Below are 17582 nucleotides of genomic sequence, written 5' to 3'. Positions count from 1 at the left end.
TAGGGAATGGAAGGGGATTCAACCTCCTCCACAGTCTCTCAGAAGAAGTTGTAGTTTGAACTTGTCCGATTATGTGGTTAAAAATGATCAAGCCAACTTCTATCCATGTAAGAAAGATTTGCCGTCAATGGGAGCTCCCTCAGATAGGGAATGGAAGGGGATTCAACCTCCTCCACATTCTCTCAGAAGAAGTTGTAGTTTGAACTTGTCAGATTATGTGGATAAAAATGATGAGAAAAAGGCTGAGAGTGAGAAGGGTTATAAATGCAGCATTTGTGATATATCCTTCCCGACTCTCCAAGGCTTGGGTGGTCACAGATCCGTCCACGGAAAATCTAGACCAGAACAGACAAGAAGTTGGCTTGATCATCGGTAAAAATGACGAGAAAGTGGCTGAGAAGAAGCGTTATAAATGCAGCATTTGTGATTTATCTTTCCCGACTTTAAAAGGCTTGAGTGGTCACGTGGACAGAATCGACAGATCCATCCACAAAAAAGACAAGAACAAGCAACAAGTTGGCTTGATCATCGATAAAAATGATGAGAAAGTGGCTGAGAAGCTTTATAAATGCTACTTTTGTGACAGATCCTTCTCGACTTACCAAGGATTGGGTGGTCATCGTAAGAGCCACAGAAAAGACATGAAGAGAGAATTAGCAACAAATATTAACATTGCATCATCTGCTGACACCCTCAGAATTGATGAGGTTAAAGAAAGCAACAAGACATGCCCAATTCCTGATGATGGAGCATCGCCAGGAGAAGCCAGTCAGACTGGTCCAAGAACAATGGAACTTGATCTCAATGAACCTTGTGCTATGGAAGATGACTAAGGTATTGAGAAGATTAACTAGCTGCTCATGCATCTTCCTGCCTTCACAATTTCTTTGAATTTCTGTATTATTTTTTTTCCCTTCTTTGTTGGATCTTAGACTCAACTTTTAGTTTCTCAAACTTAATTTGGATTCTCAAATGGTTTTATGTCTCCCTTGTTCTTGGGTTTTAGTTCTTCTTACATTTTAGTTGTTGCTGCATCTCCAACCCTTTGGCAATCCATCAGGATTGCTGGAAAGGAAGCACATCCAATGAGTTGTGATTCTTTCTTTACCATGAAGATGCTACCAAGCCACCTTTTGTTACCTAGTCAACTTAGTTTGGGATAGCTTTGGCATTCATTGCTCTATCTGTCTTCTTTTTAAGGGAAAATACCTCCTCAAAGTTGGACCTTTTTTCGATCTCGTGTCCCATGTTGAAGAAATGGCAATTGACCCCCCTAAACTATTGGTAAGTTTCCACATCCATTAACCTTTTTCGTCTTCCATGACGGAAAATGACTCAAACGTGAGCTTTGAAGGGGTGAAGTCCTAGACATGTTCCTATAAAGTGTTAACAATTTTAAAATAAATAAATTCAAAAAAGAAAATTTGGGGTGGCTGAAACCACCCCCCATTACCCATTTGGGAGTAGCCAGCCAAATGGAGGTGGCTCGACCACCACTTGATTTTATTTATTTATTTATTTTTACGAGTACTAATTGAAGGGCTAGTTTCTACTATTACATCATCAAGTTATATATCAATGTACTATATAGTAAGGTTGTACAGGCAGGTGGTTATTAACTGCAACTAATTAACCAATATGTAAAATTATTTTTTTAAGATTGCACGATTTGTAATTTATGTTTTTTTGTGTTTGTTAGATTTAAATTTGAACAATCGCCCTTTCTAATTTGTATTCTTGTATTTTTTAGATGAACCCATCATGGGGTGTTTATATTTTTCTTTGTTATTTTTAAGCTGAAATGTAAAATCAAGATATGAATTTCATCTAAAACACTATATGGCTTGAAAAAAAAAAAAAAAAAAAAAAAAAAAAAAAAAAAAAAAACCCAAACTAAAATGGGCACAAAACATTAAAAATAAGCCCAAAACATTTTTAAAATCATTTATACTAGGCCTTGATAGAAGTCCAAAGATGACCCAAAAGACTAAAGTATGACCATTGCCTCATATGCAGAGAGCAGTTAATAACCGCGTGAATAGCTATTAGTAACCGCATGATGCAAATGCAAATGCAATTACCTATAAATGATAATCGCACAATGCAAATGTTGTTATTGCCAATAATCGCATCCACATGTACATCCTTACTAAATAGCATTATACATATTAGAAGTTTCGGCTAAAAAAAAAAAATAGAGAAATGTTATTTAGTACATTGTTATATAATTACTATATAACTGAGATAACATGACAATGAAAATCAACCATTAAATTTTTTTTTTTTTACATATCATTTACTCTAAATGCTAATTTTTACTATCACCTTATCTCAATTTTATGATAATCATATAGCTAATAGTGTAAACCCGGAGCCGGTTCCAGTTATTGGGTAATAACCGAGAACCGGCTCCGGAGTCCCCGGTTAATGAAATTTAATAACCAGCTCCGGAACCGGATACCCCAATTATCTAGACCGGGTAGTATTTTCTTTTAAAATAAAAAATAAAAAACAAGACCAGCAAAACATACAGAATTTATTCCTGTGACAGAAGGAGACTCCATTTCCAATGAGTAACAGGAAACATCAAGCACCAAACATTACTTGCGTTAGCACAACTGGTTGGTCTTCTGCAACAAAGAAAGGGTCCTCCAATAGTCCAATATCAAGCATGTTGACAAAAATTCTTCCATCCACACTTCCAAAGAACAAGAGCTGCTCCCCTGGGTCAAGAACAATTGCAGTTATCGCCAGTGGATAAACTTGATCGAGTTAAGCCTTCCTGAGACAAAGTCCCAAACCTACGAGATATGGAATAATATCCATTATAGTAAAATGAAATTTGAACTTTAAAGATAATATATAGATACTAGGGAGTATGATACACATAGTGTCGCCACCTTGCAAGTGCCATCAAGGGAGCTTGATACTAGAACTGAACTTGAGCTGCCTGATGTGTTTAACATACCGGTAACAAAGGATCTATGCTACGATGAATAATGTAACAAAGAAGGCAAGCTTCCAGAATCTGCCTTGTCTAGCAAACTTCCATCAAATTAATTAGAAAAATGCATCATTCCAAAATCTAATTTTAGTGTCAACAGAAAAAGGAATTCACCATTTACCTAATTACAGACCACACATAGATCATACCATCATCCGACCCAGAAATGAGAAGAGAATCATCATTAGAAGTGAAGAACTAAGAGCATGCGCCGTGCAGAAGAAGAAGAAGAAGAAGAAGTAGGTTGTAGGCGACGACTGACGAAAAGAGAAAATAAAAGTGGAAAATAGAAATAAGAAAGGGTTAAGGGGCGTGTGTTTAGGGTAAAGGGTAGGGGGTAATTTTTTAATTTCTTTTAATATATTATAACCTGGAACCGGTTATCCATTTATAACCACGTGCCTAGAAAACTAATACCCGGCTCCGGCTCCGGTACCCGGTTATTTGTAACCGGGTATCAAACCAGTTTCCCGGTTTTCCTGGCCGGTTATAACCGGTCCAAAATTATACCCCTACATATAGCAATCTATTTAATAGCTCTATTCAAAACCGCCCTCATTTGGCCAAAGGGAATGGCAAAAAAAAAACCAAGTTGACCATATCAACCCTTGGGATGTTCACTGATCAATTCAATGTATGGAAGGGCATGACATGAACCGCATTCTTGAGGAATCAAAAGCCATCTGAAATCAGCTGTCTTTTGTTCTCAATTATGAGCAGGAGCAATTTGAGAGAATAATATAGTAATTAAGTAATGGTAAACTCATGCAAGCAAGAAGCTAAACAACTGAATATTAACATCATGATCTCCGATCAATACGTTTTTTTTTTTCTCTTACCCTGATAAATACGCCTATGATAAAAGAATTCCATGCACCTCTTTGGTTGAAAATGTGCATCGAATTATTATTTAAACTAAATTGTCCAAGATCAGCACCAAAGAACAATGACTTGTGAAGGTGCATTACCATAAAAATTGTCCCCCAAGATCATAAAGTTTGAGAACAAACCTATGATCAATCATAAGAAGCAGTTTTAGAGATAATTTAAGTTCCATGAAGATTCCAACGATCTTCAAAAATTCGATAGACAAGAAAAGTCCTCTCATGCACAAATCAAATTCATGTTCGTCGGCAGTGCTTTTTTGCTAGTAATAATTTCTATATTCTTCACCAAGAAGTGCCTGCTGATTCTTACCATGCTCGTTGCTATGCCCAAACCAACCCAGGTCAAGTAGAGCATCTGGCCTGGTAAAGTCTATCTGATCTGGAATTTCTTTATTTATAACAAAACGGCTTGAATCCCGATGGAATGTTTGAGGCATAATACCACATCCTGCATAAAAGTGTACAGTAAACTTTATCAACTTAACAATATGTTTCATTTTTACAAAGTCACTGTGATTAATGTGATGCAAAGCATTCTCACCCAGCATGGCTTCAACTGATTGGTGTTCATCCATTGAGCTTCCACTGACAGGTGTATACTCGCTGAATATTGATGCAGCAGAATGGCCTAAAGGTGAATTTGGGTCACCATCCATCTGACAAGGATTCATGGGAGAGCATTCCACCGTGTCTTTTGGCCTGACAGAAACATCTGAAGTTTGCTGGGGTTGATTCTTCTTTGATCCTTTCAAAGTCTGTGACTCATAGAGTATTGCTTCCAACATACCACTGCTCCTCGGTGAAAGGCAATCTGCACAAATCTGCTCTTCTGGAGGAGACTGGATCAAGGTATCAACAGACTCGAGGGAAGGAAGCGGGGAAGCAGGCATGCCCCAGCTACCAGGTCGAGTTTCTGAATATTGGAGTGAAGGGAGCTCCAACTTCATAGCCCCAGATATGGGCTCGGAAGAAGAAGAATTGCCATTTAAAAAGGCATGGCTGCCAGAAAGAACACTGAATGGTAACTGGTCATTGGTATTAAGATCAGGATCAAACGAAGAAGACAAGTTAAAGGATTCAGCAGCCTTCTCACAATTGTAATCCGCATAGTGATTGAATATTGGGAGACAGCTGCTGTCACTACCATCCAGAGAAGGGAATAAGGTCTCTGACTCTCTGGGGCGTTTGTGGGGAGGCATTGTTGGGAATATAACGTTATGAGTAAGGGATGAACTGACACCTTGTTTGAGCATGCTGGTTGCAGGAATATCAAGAAATTTTGGAGAATAAGAAAGATAACCATTATTGAGTACACTATTGATATCCACGTCAGGAATCTCAAAACCATCTCTCTGCAAGAGATCGCCATGTTGTGTGTCTGCCGTTTCCAATGTACCCATGTGATTGTCTCGGCTACCATTAAATACTTGCATACACACATCAGGTGGATAAATTGGTGTGCCAGATCGTTGCAATCTCTTAATTCTTGTATTCCAGTAGTTTTTTATCTCATTATCTGTGCGGCCAGGCAACTGTTACAGGGAGCGAAGCAAGAATGTGAAAAAGGTTGATAGGTCAGTCTATTTCTGAACACATGAGCATTCATTTTGGTAAGGGCATACATCACCAAAATGAATAAACAAATGAACAAACAAGTGAGGTCTTTACAAAAGAAACTAGAAAGTAAAATTAATGTAGTGAGGCAAGGATTCATAGTAAAAGGCAAAACATAGTCAACACTGTGCTCACTCTACAGCTATCTTTGTCTGCAAGGATTAGAAACGTGGGATTGCGGTACAACAACAATGAATATTTCACCAAAATTAAAAAAACAAACTTACACCAAGTGGATTTAATTTTCAATATGAATACTAAGTCTCTATTTCTATAGAAAGAAAATGAAATCTTGGAAAATTATGGAACCAATGCTGATAGATGAATCATGTAATGACTAACAAAAACAAAATGTTTGCTATACTACTCAATTAGACTCCATTTGTTTCGACATAAAAGCTTTTCCCAAAAATATTCCATATTTTCCAATATTTGGAGCAGACGAAAAACATTAGTCAATGGAAATAATTTTCAAAGTCAACGGAAAATGAGACAATTAGAATGTATGTCTCTCGAGCCATTATATTAGGAACATTTAAGCGTTTGATGAGATTAATACGATCACTTTTAACTCCTTGCTGTCAAAACAATGAACAAGTGTTTGATGAGATTCATACTTTTTCTTCTTGATCTTGATAGGAAGAACTCTTTGATGTAGTGTAAATGCCACTTCCTTGCTATTATTTGTCTAATCTATAATTCTATTTGTACTTTCTTTCATTTCGCTTCTTTTGTAAATTGCAACATCAGTACGTCACTTCAACTAAATTGGGTTCGTAGTGACATTAAGATCTAGAGTTATAGGAGAACTGGCTATCCAATCATCCCCATAAGTTAATGGGTAATCTCTCACAATAAATGAAGAGTACTATTTTATCTTCTTTGAGCTATAAAATAAGATTTTTAAAATGATTTCTTAGTCCATTTCTAGATTCAACAATGGTCAATGGCATTCATGTCACTTAGAAGACTTTAATTTCACCTGAAGGAGAACAATGACCAGAAACTCTATTAGGTTTTAGTCAGTTAGTTTGTAACTTGAGACAAATAATTATTAGATACTGTGTGTATTTAAAGAAATGTCAATAAATCTTGACTCTTCTTGAACTCATTTTGCAGATGACTACTGGACATCATGTGTTTTGACAATCGTGGCAATCCATGAGCCTTTTTTATCACTATTTGTTGTTATTTAAATGGTGCCTTTGACTTTTCAACACCCTTGCCTCCTTTAGTGTAATGTGTTATGTGTAGTGTGTACAAGTATCAACCATTGAATAAAGCGGAACTACTTAAAAGAAAAAAAGAAAAAGAAAAAAAAAACAATGAAGAGGAACCAAAGTGAGGTGTCAGTGAGGCGTGGGATTTAAAAGAGAGGTGACCAAACAATGCTGTGAGTCTGTGACCGAACCAGTGAGCTGTGACGATGTTGAGGCTAAGGCTGAGGCCTGAGCTACTGAGCTATGACCTGTAGGCAGACCGAAGAGGCGAGCAAAGATCGCAGAAGAATAGGAAGACTCAAGACTCGAAGAGGAGACTGACGAAGAAGAAAGAAGAATAGAACAAACAAACAAAAAAGAACTGAAGAAAAAGAGGAACTGATTCAACTGAAAAGGAAGAAGAAAAACTAAAAAAGAATAAGCAAACCACCTGAAGAAGAGGAATTGATTCAACACTTGGTGGCTGTGTTGAATCGAAACAAACGCACCCTACTGTATTGTCAGAAATATATATGATGAGGATAACTATCCTGATGGGACACATATTGACGGTTCAGAACAAGAGATGGGAATCTGAAATCTAAGCACCAATTTTAATCTGGGACTACAACCTTGAATTTATCAAGCCAGTTTTTTTGTTGGGAGTTTTCTTCTGTAGTTGGGTCTAATGTTAGTTTTGTAGTTTTAGTCTGTCTTTTTAAATTTGAAGTGTTGTGCTTTCTTTTGGTGGTAATATATAGTACCTTTTCTCAAGTAGGGTCCAGTGACTTTACTATGAAAGCATATGTGAAGCATGCAAACTCTAGGAGTGAATACTAGTGAAAATCTAGGCTTCTTCCTCTTGTTTTCTGTTACGGACCTATGTTAGGAGGCCCAAACAAGTGCAGCAACATGATGAAACCCTAACTGTTGCACACTCTAAACCTAATCCAAGCGGCGGCTGATGTATTTTAGGAAAGAAGTAAGGCACAAGTCTGTGCGTGGGGAGCAAGACTTGTGGGAGGGAAATTCCTACAAATAAGGAATTATGTATTCCAATAATTAAGGGATTGATAGCAGGATTTTTAGGGAGAGAAATAAGGGAAGGATTCCTAAAAATAAGGCATTAGCCAAAACAGTATTGATATTGTATTCTATAAGTAGTGATTCTGAATAAGAAGAATGGATGCTGAAATTTATCCAAAAAATCACAACTCTTGTAGTTGAAATTGGGAGGCAGAGGTACCTCGAATACCTCATATCCATTCACCATCTTTCACCTTCCACCATAGGGAAACTCAGGAAGTCAAATCCTGCAGCTTTACCCATCCACAAACCCATCACACGATCCCAAACCCAGGCCCACATCAACTTGGTATCAGAGCCAAGTTCCGAAGAGATGGAGCAAAGGATTGAGCGAGTGGAGAAGGAGATAGGAGCCATGGACGATCGGATGCAGAAGGAGATGGAGAAGATGCTCGGTACCCAGAAACGTATGGAGGAGATGTTGAGTGCATTGCTCTCCAAAAGTCAGAGTCATCGAGAGGAAGATCAGACCAATGCGGCGAGTTCCTCTAGGGGCCGAGTCGGCGGGGATTCTAGCCGGACTGAATCTGGCGGTTCCTTCCCAAGGGTTGCAAAGCTGAACTTCCCCAAGTTTGACGGCACCGAAGACCCAACCAGTTGGGTGTGTCGTGCGGAGCAGTTTTTTGAATTCCAAAACACTGCGGAAGAAGACAAGGTGGGTTTGGCGGCATACCACCTTGAGGGCGAAGCGCAATTGTGGTACCAGCTCTTTAAGGAAACGGAGGAAGCTGCGTCATGGGAAAACTTGAAGGACGGCCTGCACGTGAGGTATGGTCCTACGCAGTTCGACGATTTCTTTGGGGACCTCACAAAACTGCGCCAAACAGGGACGGTGCGTGAATACCAAGGGCAATACGAGCGCTTGTTAAGCAGGGCAGGGAGACTATCGGTAGTACAGCAAGTGGGGGGATTTATAAGCGGCCTCAAGGAGAGTATCAGACCGGAAGTTCAGGCTTCCCGACCCACCAGCCTGACCGCAGCTGTGGGGCTCGCAAGGCTGTATGAAGGGCGGCTGATGTCCCAACGAAGGAGTCCCAATTTTTTCGAATCCCGTAGGGTTGCTGGCCAGCCTAGCGCGCCACCCTTACCGTCCGCAAATTTGGTGCGGAACCGAACTCCAGCCGTCCGAAGACTGAGCCCAACAGAACTAAAAGACCGAAGGGAAAGGGGCCTTTGTTTCAATTGCGATGACAAGTTTTCGCCCGGCCATAGGTGCAAGAAGCTATTCCTTATTGAAGGAATTTATGAGGGGGAAGTTGAGAATCCAGACCTGACTGAGGAAGGAGAAGCAGGGGGAGAGGAGGAGTTCGAGATTCCGGAAATTTCTCTTCACGCCATCTCTGGAGTACCGACCCCCCAGACCATGCGTATCCCGGGTACCATAAAAAAGGCACGAGTAATTCTGCTAGCTGATACGGGAAGCACGCATAATTTCCTCAACACAAAGTTGGCGGAAAAATTGGGCTTGGTGCCCGACAAGCACACGGCTTTTGAAGTAATGGTGGCCAACGGGGAGAGACTGTTGAGTAAAGGGAAGTGCTCAGCAGTACCGGTTTTACTAGAAGGTACTTGTTTCATACTTGAGTTTTTTCTCATTGATCTTCAGGGGTATGACTCCGTTCTCGGGGCACAATGGCTCAAGACACTCGGTCCTATCCTTTGGGATTTTGCCTCTTTGCACATGAGCTTCACGTGGCAAGGGAGAAGGGTAACGCTGATCGGTATGAACTCACCCAGCAATAGAGTATTGGAGGGGCCAAAAATGCAAAGAGAACTTCGTCGCTGTCCCGAGGGTATTTTACTTCAACTTTTGGCGGTCGAATTGGGGATGGAACAGCAATGTCCGAGCATCAAGGACCCAGACCTGCAGCAGCTGTTGGAGGAATTCCAGGGGCTCTTTGAGGAACCACACGGCCTCCCTCCTGTGCGTCGACATGACCACAAAATTCCCCTAATCCAGGGCTCTCTTCCGGTCAATGTGCGCCCCTACAGGTACCCCCATTACCAGAAAAATGAGATAGAAAGAATTGTGGTCGAATTGCTGAATACAGGTGTGATTCGGGCTAGTACCAGCCCTTATTCCTCCCCGGTATTGCTAGTCAAGAAGCACGATGGTTCGTGGCGGTTGTGTGTAGATTACCGAGCCCTCAATCGGGCTACAATTAAGGACAAATTTCCCATCCCCGTGGTAGATGAACTGCTGGATGAACTGCAAGGGGCCCAGTATTTCTCCAAACTTGACCTTCGCTCCGGATATCACCAAATACGGATGCAACAACAAGACATAGAGAAAACAGCTTTTCGCACGCACCATGGGCACTTCGAATTCTTGGTGATGCCATTTGGCCTCACAAATGCCCCTTCGACGTTCCAGTCATTGATGAACGACATATTTGGCAGCCTCTTGCGTAAGTTCGTTCTTGTCTTTTTTGATGATATCCTAATATATAGCAGGTCTTGGACAGAACACTTACAGCACCTATCTACTGTTTTTGAGCTTTTGAGGGCTAACCACTTGTATGTGAGGCAAGATAAATGCAGTTTTGGGCAGCAGAGGGTGAACTATTTGGGCCATGTTATCGACAGGAATGGTGTTGCGGTAGACTCCGATAAAATCCAGGCAATGTTGGCATGGCCGAAGCCCCAATCTCTTAAGGCGCTCCGAGGCTTCCTCGGTCTCACGGGCTACTACCGCAAATTTGTCAAGCATTACGGCATCATTGCTCGACCCTTGACGCAACTCCTCAAAAAGGATGCCTTTGGGTGGAACGAAGAGGCTGAAGACTCCTTCCTTCAGCTCAAGAAGGCTATGACCGAGGCACCGGTATTAGCTCTACCGGATTTCTCCCAACCTTTCATAATAGAATGTGATGCATCCAGCCTTGGCATAGGGGCAGTCTTGATGCAATCACACCGGCCCATTGCGTATTTTAGCCAAGCCCTCCATGGCCGCAACCTTGCACTTTCCACCTATGACAAGGAAATGCTTGCCTTAGTCACAGCAGTCCAGAAGTGGCGGCCATACCTCCTGGGTCACCGGTTTGTTGTGAGGACTGATCACCGCAGCCTCAAGTTCTTATGGGACCAAACCATAGCCACCGAGACACAGCAGAAGTGGCTGCTCAAGCTCATGGGGTACGACTTCAGCATTGAATACAAGAAGGGTTATGAGAACCGTGCAGCAGACGCTCTTTCTCGGCAAATGGAAGGCACTCTTTTGGCTGTATCGGCCCCAATTCCTCACTGGATCATGCCCATTCAGCAGGAACTCCAACAAGATCCTGACCTTATAGTCCTAACAGAGAAGATCAAGCAGGGAAATATCACAGGTCCTTGGAGTTTGCAAGGGGGCCTCATCTACTTCAAAAATCGGATCTACCTCAACTCTGCCTCACCTATCACAGCCACCATCATTGCTGAGTTCCATAACAGTACACACGAGGGGTATCAAAAGGGACTCAAACGTCTCAAATCAGTTTTCTATTGGTCGCAAATGAAGCAGCAACTCCGCTATTTTATTAAAAATTGTGATACTTGCCAACGCCACAAGGTTGACAACACCAAGCCTGCCGGGCTGCTGCAGCCCCTGTCCATTCCAGAGCAGGTTTGGACCGATATATCCATGGATTTCATAGATGGATTGCCCACTTCGTATGGTAGAACTACTATCTTTGTCGTTGTTGATCGCCTCTCCAAATATGGGCATTTTACCCCTCTCAAGCACCCTTACACAGCAGCCCAAGTAGCGAAAACCTTCTTTGAGGTAATTTTCCGCTTACATGGCATTCCCTCTTCAATTGTTTGTGATCGAGACCCGGTATTCACCGGACTTTTTTGGAAGGAACTCTTTCGCCTCCATGGGACCAAGTTCAATTTCAGTTCCGCTTATCACCCCCAAACGGATGGTCAAACGGAGGTTGTGAATCGCACCATTGAAATGTACTTACGGTGCTTCACCAGTTCTTCACCTAAACTATGGGCCAAGTGGCTGCCGTGGGTGGAATATTGCTACAACACCAGCTTCCACTCAGCTACTAAGCGGACTCCCTTCGAGATCGTTTACGGTCGACCCCCGCCTTCCTTGCTACCTTACGTTCCGGGAACAACCAAGTCCGCCGCTGTTGAGGACACCCTGAAGGCCCGAGATGAAGTTCTTAAGGAGGTACGTCAGCACTTGCTTGCAGCCCAGAATCGAATGAAGCAAGTCTATGATAAAGATCATACGGAACGCAGTTTTTCGGAGGGAGAATGGGTTTACTTGAGGCTACAAGGGTACCGGCAGCATTCTGTACAGAAGAGGCAGCACCAGAAACTAGCTCCTAAGTTCTATGGACCCTACCGAATCATCAAGAAAATAGGCCCTGTGGCGTACCAATTAGCCTTGCCTCCGAAGGCTAAAATTCATAACGTTTTTCATGTATCGGTCCTTAAAAAATGGGTGGGTGTTGGCGTACCAGTTCAGGATGATCTTCCCCTTCTTTCTCAGGATAGCAGGCTGACTCCTCAAGCCATTCTCGATCAACGAGTTCAGCAGGGCAGTACTGAAGTGTTAGTGCATTGGAAGGAGTTATCACCTGCAGATGCCACATGGGAGCCTCTCGCAGACTTCCAGCTGCGTTTTCCCACTTTTGCCCTTGAGGACAAGGGTCATTCTAAGGGCGGAGGAGTGTTACGGACCTATGTTAGGAGGCCCAAACAAGTGCAGCAACATGATGAAACCCTAACTGTTGCACACTCTAAACCTAATCCAAGCGGCGGCTGATGTATTTTAGGAAAGAAGTAAGGCACAAGTCTGTGCGTGGGGAGCAAGACTTGTGGGAGGGAAATTCCTACAAATAAGGAATTATGTATTCCAATAATTAAGGGATTGATAGCAGGATTTTTAGGGAGAGAAATAAGGGAAGGATTCCTAAAAATAAGGCATTAGCCAAAACAGTATTGATATTGTATTCTATAAGTAGTGATTCTGAATAAGAAGAATGGATGCTGAAATTTATCCAAAAAATCACAACTCTTGTAGTTGAAATTGGGAGGCAGAGGTACCTCGAATACCTCATATCCATTCACCATCTTTCACCTTCCACCATAGGGAAACTCAGGAAGTCAAATCCTGCAGCTTTACCCATCCACAAACCCATCACACGATCCCAAACCCAGGCCCACATCATTTTCCCTTTTCTTTCTCTATTTTTTCTGATCACAAACACTCCAGTAAACTAACAAATCCATCACTTTTAGCCCAAACCAATCCTCATTCTAAATTCAGTAAACCCTAAATCATTTTCCTCAGTTGTAACCCTAATTTTAGACATACAGCCTGTTAGGTCTCCCTGGTTCTGTGACACATCACACATCCTCTTCACAGAAAGAGGTTCCTAAGCTCTTCTTTACTTAAAAATCTATTTAACAAGGTATCAATTTTCTCAAGCAACAAAAACAATGGTAGTCTGACTTTTCTAGAAGACGTTTTTGAACTAGCATCCCTCAATACCAAACAGAATTCTAGTGTGAACTTAACCAAGAAAAGTGGCAGATTAGATGCTTCAAAAGATAATAAGAACATAAGTTATCAGCATAAAATAGGAAGATGTCCATATGACATGTTGAGATTGTTGAAACCATGCAATTCGGTTAAAAGTAAAGACAAAGAGAGAACAGCACATAGAGAATTTTACATGGTTCGGCGTGGGAGTGGACAGCTTTCTCACTATATTCAACAAAGAATATAGTTACTAAATATATATACCATCACCAACCCTAACCCGGTACATTGAAAATCCTCAATATTCCCTACGCTCAATTTGCTACGATCCTCCCATGAGGCCTTTGAACTAAAGACTAGTGAACATTTCTCATTCCGAATATCAGCCACCATCTCTAACATAATACATCCAAATACGTTCTAAAAAGAGTAGTTGTTATGAAATAAGATTAATTTGGGCATATGTATCTCATTAGTTAGTACCAAGATGAAATAAGGTTAAAAGCAAGCCAATTATACAAACATCTAGCTACAAGAATGATTATAGCCATGCATCAACCAACAGAATGCCATTGCGGTAACTAAGCATATCCACATTTGGTGTCCCCTAAGCATCAACAACAGGGCAACTCACCCCCTGGATATTGAAGTGGGGTTATTCTTTAGTGGCTTCAGTCCAATCAACCACAGCCCAATCTTATTGTGGCTACAAAGTTTTCTTACCGCACTCTACAGTAGTAGAATTTCTCTATGCAGCCTATCCTTAAGACTGCCTAAAAAACCTTTATTTTAAGCAGCTCCTTTCTTGGCCTACATGCCAAGAAGTCATTGGGCCGGGCCAAATATTGTTCCGACTATATTGGGGTGAATGTTGGGGTAGATCTCTCACCCTTTCTTTGTTTATGTACTTGTTCTTTTATATTTAATCCAATCTTGTTTAAATAAAAAAAAAAAAAAAAAAAAAAAAAAAAAAAGATTGGAAACTTCAAAATTTCGCTTAATTAGATATTTCAAAAACATAAAATGTCGTTTGGATCTTTGCTTGGTCTCTCAACCAGAGAAAGAGACGAAATTTTCTCTTGCACTATCCCCTCGTCTATTGTAATGATCCGAAATTTAACATAGAAAAACTTTAAAGGAAAGTATCTCTGTATATATATATATATGTATTGTTGAACTTTGTGGCACAAAAATCGCCAAAGTGTGTACATATCCATATTTGCTCAAAGAGATGAGCATGCAGCTTCCTTGAGGGGATTTTGGTGCCTGTTTGCTATGTATATATATGTGTTGTGGAACATGTATTTGTTTTTTCTTTTTCATTTGGAGGTATATATATACTATCTCTGCACAACTTATCTAATTTATCAGTGAGGACAATAAGTGTTTGATAGTTAAAAAAGAGAGCGGTTACCATAGTATACAACAAGCTACTATGCTGAGGAAAATGACTTATGATTTTGAGATTCCAACCCCTGCCTGTGAAACATAGGCATGAGGTGTAGTACCCTATAACTGAACATACAATTCATATTTAAATGTAACTAGATGTAAATAGACCCATAACATTATATACTTATTGAAAAATAAAAAATGAAGGTGGAAATCTGCCACTAACCTCTGCAGCCATTCGAGCCCATTTGTTTCCCATCTTAGCATGGAGTTCAATGATACAGCGCTCTTCCTCTGTAGTGAATGCACCCTTCCTCAAATCTGGTCTCAGATGATTTGCCCATCGTAGACGGCAGCTTTTGCCACACCGAGAAAGTCCTGAGTGCTTCTGGACAGCATTCCAGTTCCCCTCTCCATGCTTTTTAACATACTCCACTAAAATTTCATCTTCTGCTGATGTCCATGGGCCTTTCTTCAAAGGACCCCCTCCTTCCAAGTTTCCTCCATCTTTAGTTTCTTCAACTGATGCCAGATCTTGGTTACCCTTAGACATTTTTTTGTTCACACTCTTGTTTGTTGTACCCATCAGCTCCCTGAATGTGCCGAAAAGATCAGGTAATTTAACATTCCAACAAGTAAAATGCAGCAACTGAGCTGGCATATAAGAACATATAGTAGTAAAACATGCAAATTTAATTGATGAGAAAATATTAGCTGCAGCAGCTTTTTTTTTTTCTATCAGAAAGAGAGAATAACCATGAAATGAAATTCAAAGAAAAATGATTTTTGGGCCATAGAAAGACAATAAACGAAGGAGAAACTTTCTCCAAATATAGAATTTAAACAATTGTATTTCAACAGACATTTATCCTTGAAATTAATTTTGACACATAATTGCTGCATTCTAGATTTGAATAAAGACAAAGAAAACTAATGCTACCCCAAAAAAGGCTTCCTCGCAAACCAAAAAAGGAATAAAAGACCAAAAAATTAAAACCAACACTTGCAAGCAGAAAATTCCCAAACTATAAAGCATTTGAATACATTTTACACTAGCATATCTGAATATGAGCACACTTATCATACATTTTCATTTTCATATAAGCAGATTTTTAAGGAGAGATGGAAGAAATTTTGTAATTCCACTTAAGGCATTGAGAGATTTTTGGTTTCTGATATGTCCTAAAATGGGGGAAATAATTTAGGCCCCAAAAACTTTTATTATGTTCTTTTTTCCTTTTGTCACAACCTTGCAGACCATAACGTCTGCAAATTCAAACCAGGAAAAAACTTAAAAAAAATTGAACTGTTGCCCAATTGAATACAAGATTGGTTAATTTGCCAAACGTAGGACTCATTCAAAGTCTTTAATTCCCTCCATTTCCTGAACTTACAAAAATTCTAGGAAAAAAATTCAGGAGCGATGGACTCATTTCAACCCAAAAATATGAGATCTTATTGGCAAAGACCAACAAATATTCAAAGCATGATCCCTATAATTAAAACATATAAATGAAATTCTAAGTCGCATGATTCTAGTTACTTTTAGCTTTTAGTTTATGCTGAAGGGTCTGGCTTTCTGTCCAGTTCCTGCGCGGACTGAGCTCGGCCAGATGCTGACACGTGTTTGACAGGACATGGCAGACACGTGCCGCCATCTGGCCATGTCCGACGAGCACAGCGACGAGAAGGAAGCTGGATCCTATTCCAAACACAACCGGATGTAAGTTATTAGTAGCTTTAGGTTCAGCTGATTGAAAACTCAATCAAGGAAAAACCTTAACAACCAATACAGAACATCAGATTCAATAATCCAGAAAAGATCAGAAGCTCAATAATAACAACATCGACGACAACGACAACAATACAAGAATAACTAATACACTAAAAACAATAATAGTTGATGAAGATGATGAACAGAATTCCTCAGAGAAGCACTACCTCAAGTAATTGAAGACTGCTACAGTTGCAGAGCTCAAACAAGCTGTAGCAGCCACCGATGATTTCCAAAGCCACAGAAACCTCACACACTTTACAAAATCCACCCAGGTAGAATTGAAGCAGAAAATACTTTCTTAAAAAAATAATAATAATAATAACAAAACCAATGATAGGCAAATGCCGAGAAGTAGTTGCCTTCAAGCACTGGAACCCAACAAAAGTAACATAGAATTCTACAAATTCAAGATTTGTTCAACCACAGGGAAAAACAACATGTAGATGAACAGATTAAGAACCAGCTCGAAAACGCACATTTCGCTCAAACAAACAGAGTCGAAAAAAAAAAATTCAAACAAAACAAAATCACCAAAAGAAATGGCCCCAGATCCAGTTAACAAAAACCCACCTCAGGAACTTCAAAAAATAAAATTAAACAAAACCCAGAAGTGAAGAATGAAAAAGAAGGTGGAGCAAAAAGACAGAGCAAGAGAGATATATCTATATATACATATATGACTATATTATAAATAAACCCCCTGGCTCTCCCCTGACTCTAGCCATAGTCAGTGATCGTGAAGAAGGAATTGCAGGATCCAACCATAGAACCATAGAGACCGAGAAAAAGAGCGAGTTTGTGATGTGAAAGAGAGAGGAAGTGTGTCTCTGTGTGCGCGCGTGTGTGCGTGTGTGAGACAGAGAGAGAGAGTCAGAGAGGCAGAGCTGGGCTATAGCCTATAGGAATTGGGAATTGGGAATTGGGAAGTTTTTGAATGAGAAAAAATTATATGTCAGATTTTTAACAAAAATTAGAAGAAACCCAAGTTAAATAGAAAAATGTGATGGCATTAGGAGAGCGCATGTAGGAGAGACAAGAGAGGAGAGACCAACATCTACCCTCTCCACTCTTAAGCACTTGAAATTATGGGATATGATACTCTCCATTTCAAATGAAATAGATAATATTTATTTTACGGTTA

General features: G+C 40.4%; 1 protein-coding gene across 3 annotated transcripts; it reads right to left on the bottom strand.

Moving 5' to 3' along the window:
• Positions 1-2466: 2466 nt before the first annotated feature.
• LOC133877356 (transcription factor GAMYB-like) lies at positions 2467-17376 on the bottom strand. 3 transcript variants are annotated; one of them, XM_062315627.1, is made up of 5 exons: positions 16606-17376; positions 14891-15257; positions 4433-5423; positions 4202-4339; positions 2467-2801 (listed from the first exon to the last, which is right to left on the bottom strand). In XM_062315627.1, exons 2-5 carry the CDS (start codon positions 15248-15250, stop codon positions 2773-2775), a joined length of 1518 nt encoding a protein of 505 aa, XP_062171611.1. In that variant the 5' UTR covers positions 15251-15257; positions 16606-17376; the 3' UTR covers positions 2467-2772. The 3 variants fall into 3 exon arrangements, with proteins under 3 accessions (XP_062171611.1, XP_062171609.1, XP_062171610.1); XM_062315625.1 differs by lacking the exon at positions 2467-2801 and having other exon boundaries at positions 3885-4339; positions 16606-17375; XM_062315626.1 differs by lacking the exons at positions 2467-2801; positions 16606-17376 and adding an exon at positions 16208-16558 and having other exon boundaries at positions 3885-4339.
• Positions 17377-17582: the final 206 nt, after the last annotated feature.

The sequence above is a fragment of the Alnus glutinosa genome, chromosome 9 (genome assembly GCF_958979055.1).
Source record: "Alnus glutinosa chromosome 9, dhAlnGlut1.1, whole genome shotgun sequence".
NCBI classification, from domain to species: Eukaryota; Viridiplantae; Streptophyta; class Magnoliopsida; order Fagales; family Betulaceae; genus Alnus; species Alnus glutinosa.
This window is presented reverse-complemented; position numbering and strand designations above follow the sequence as displayed.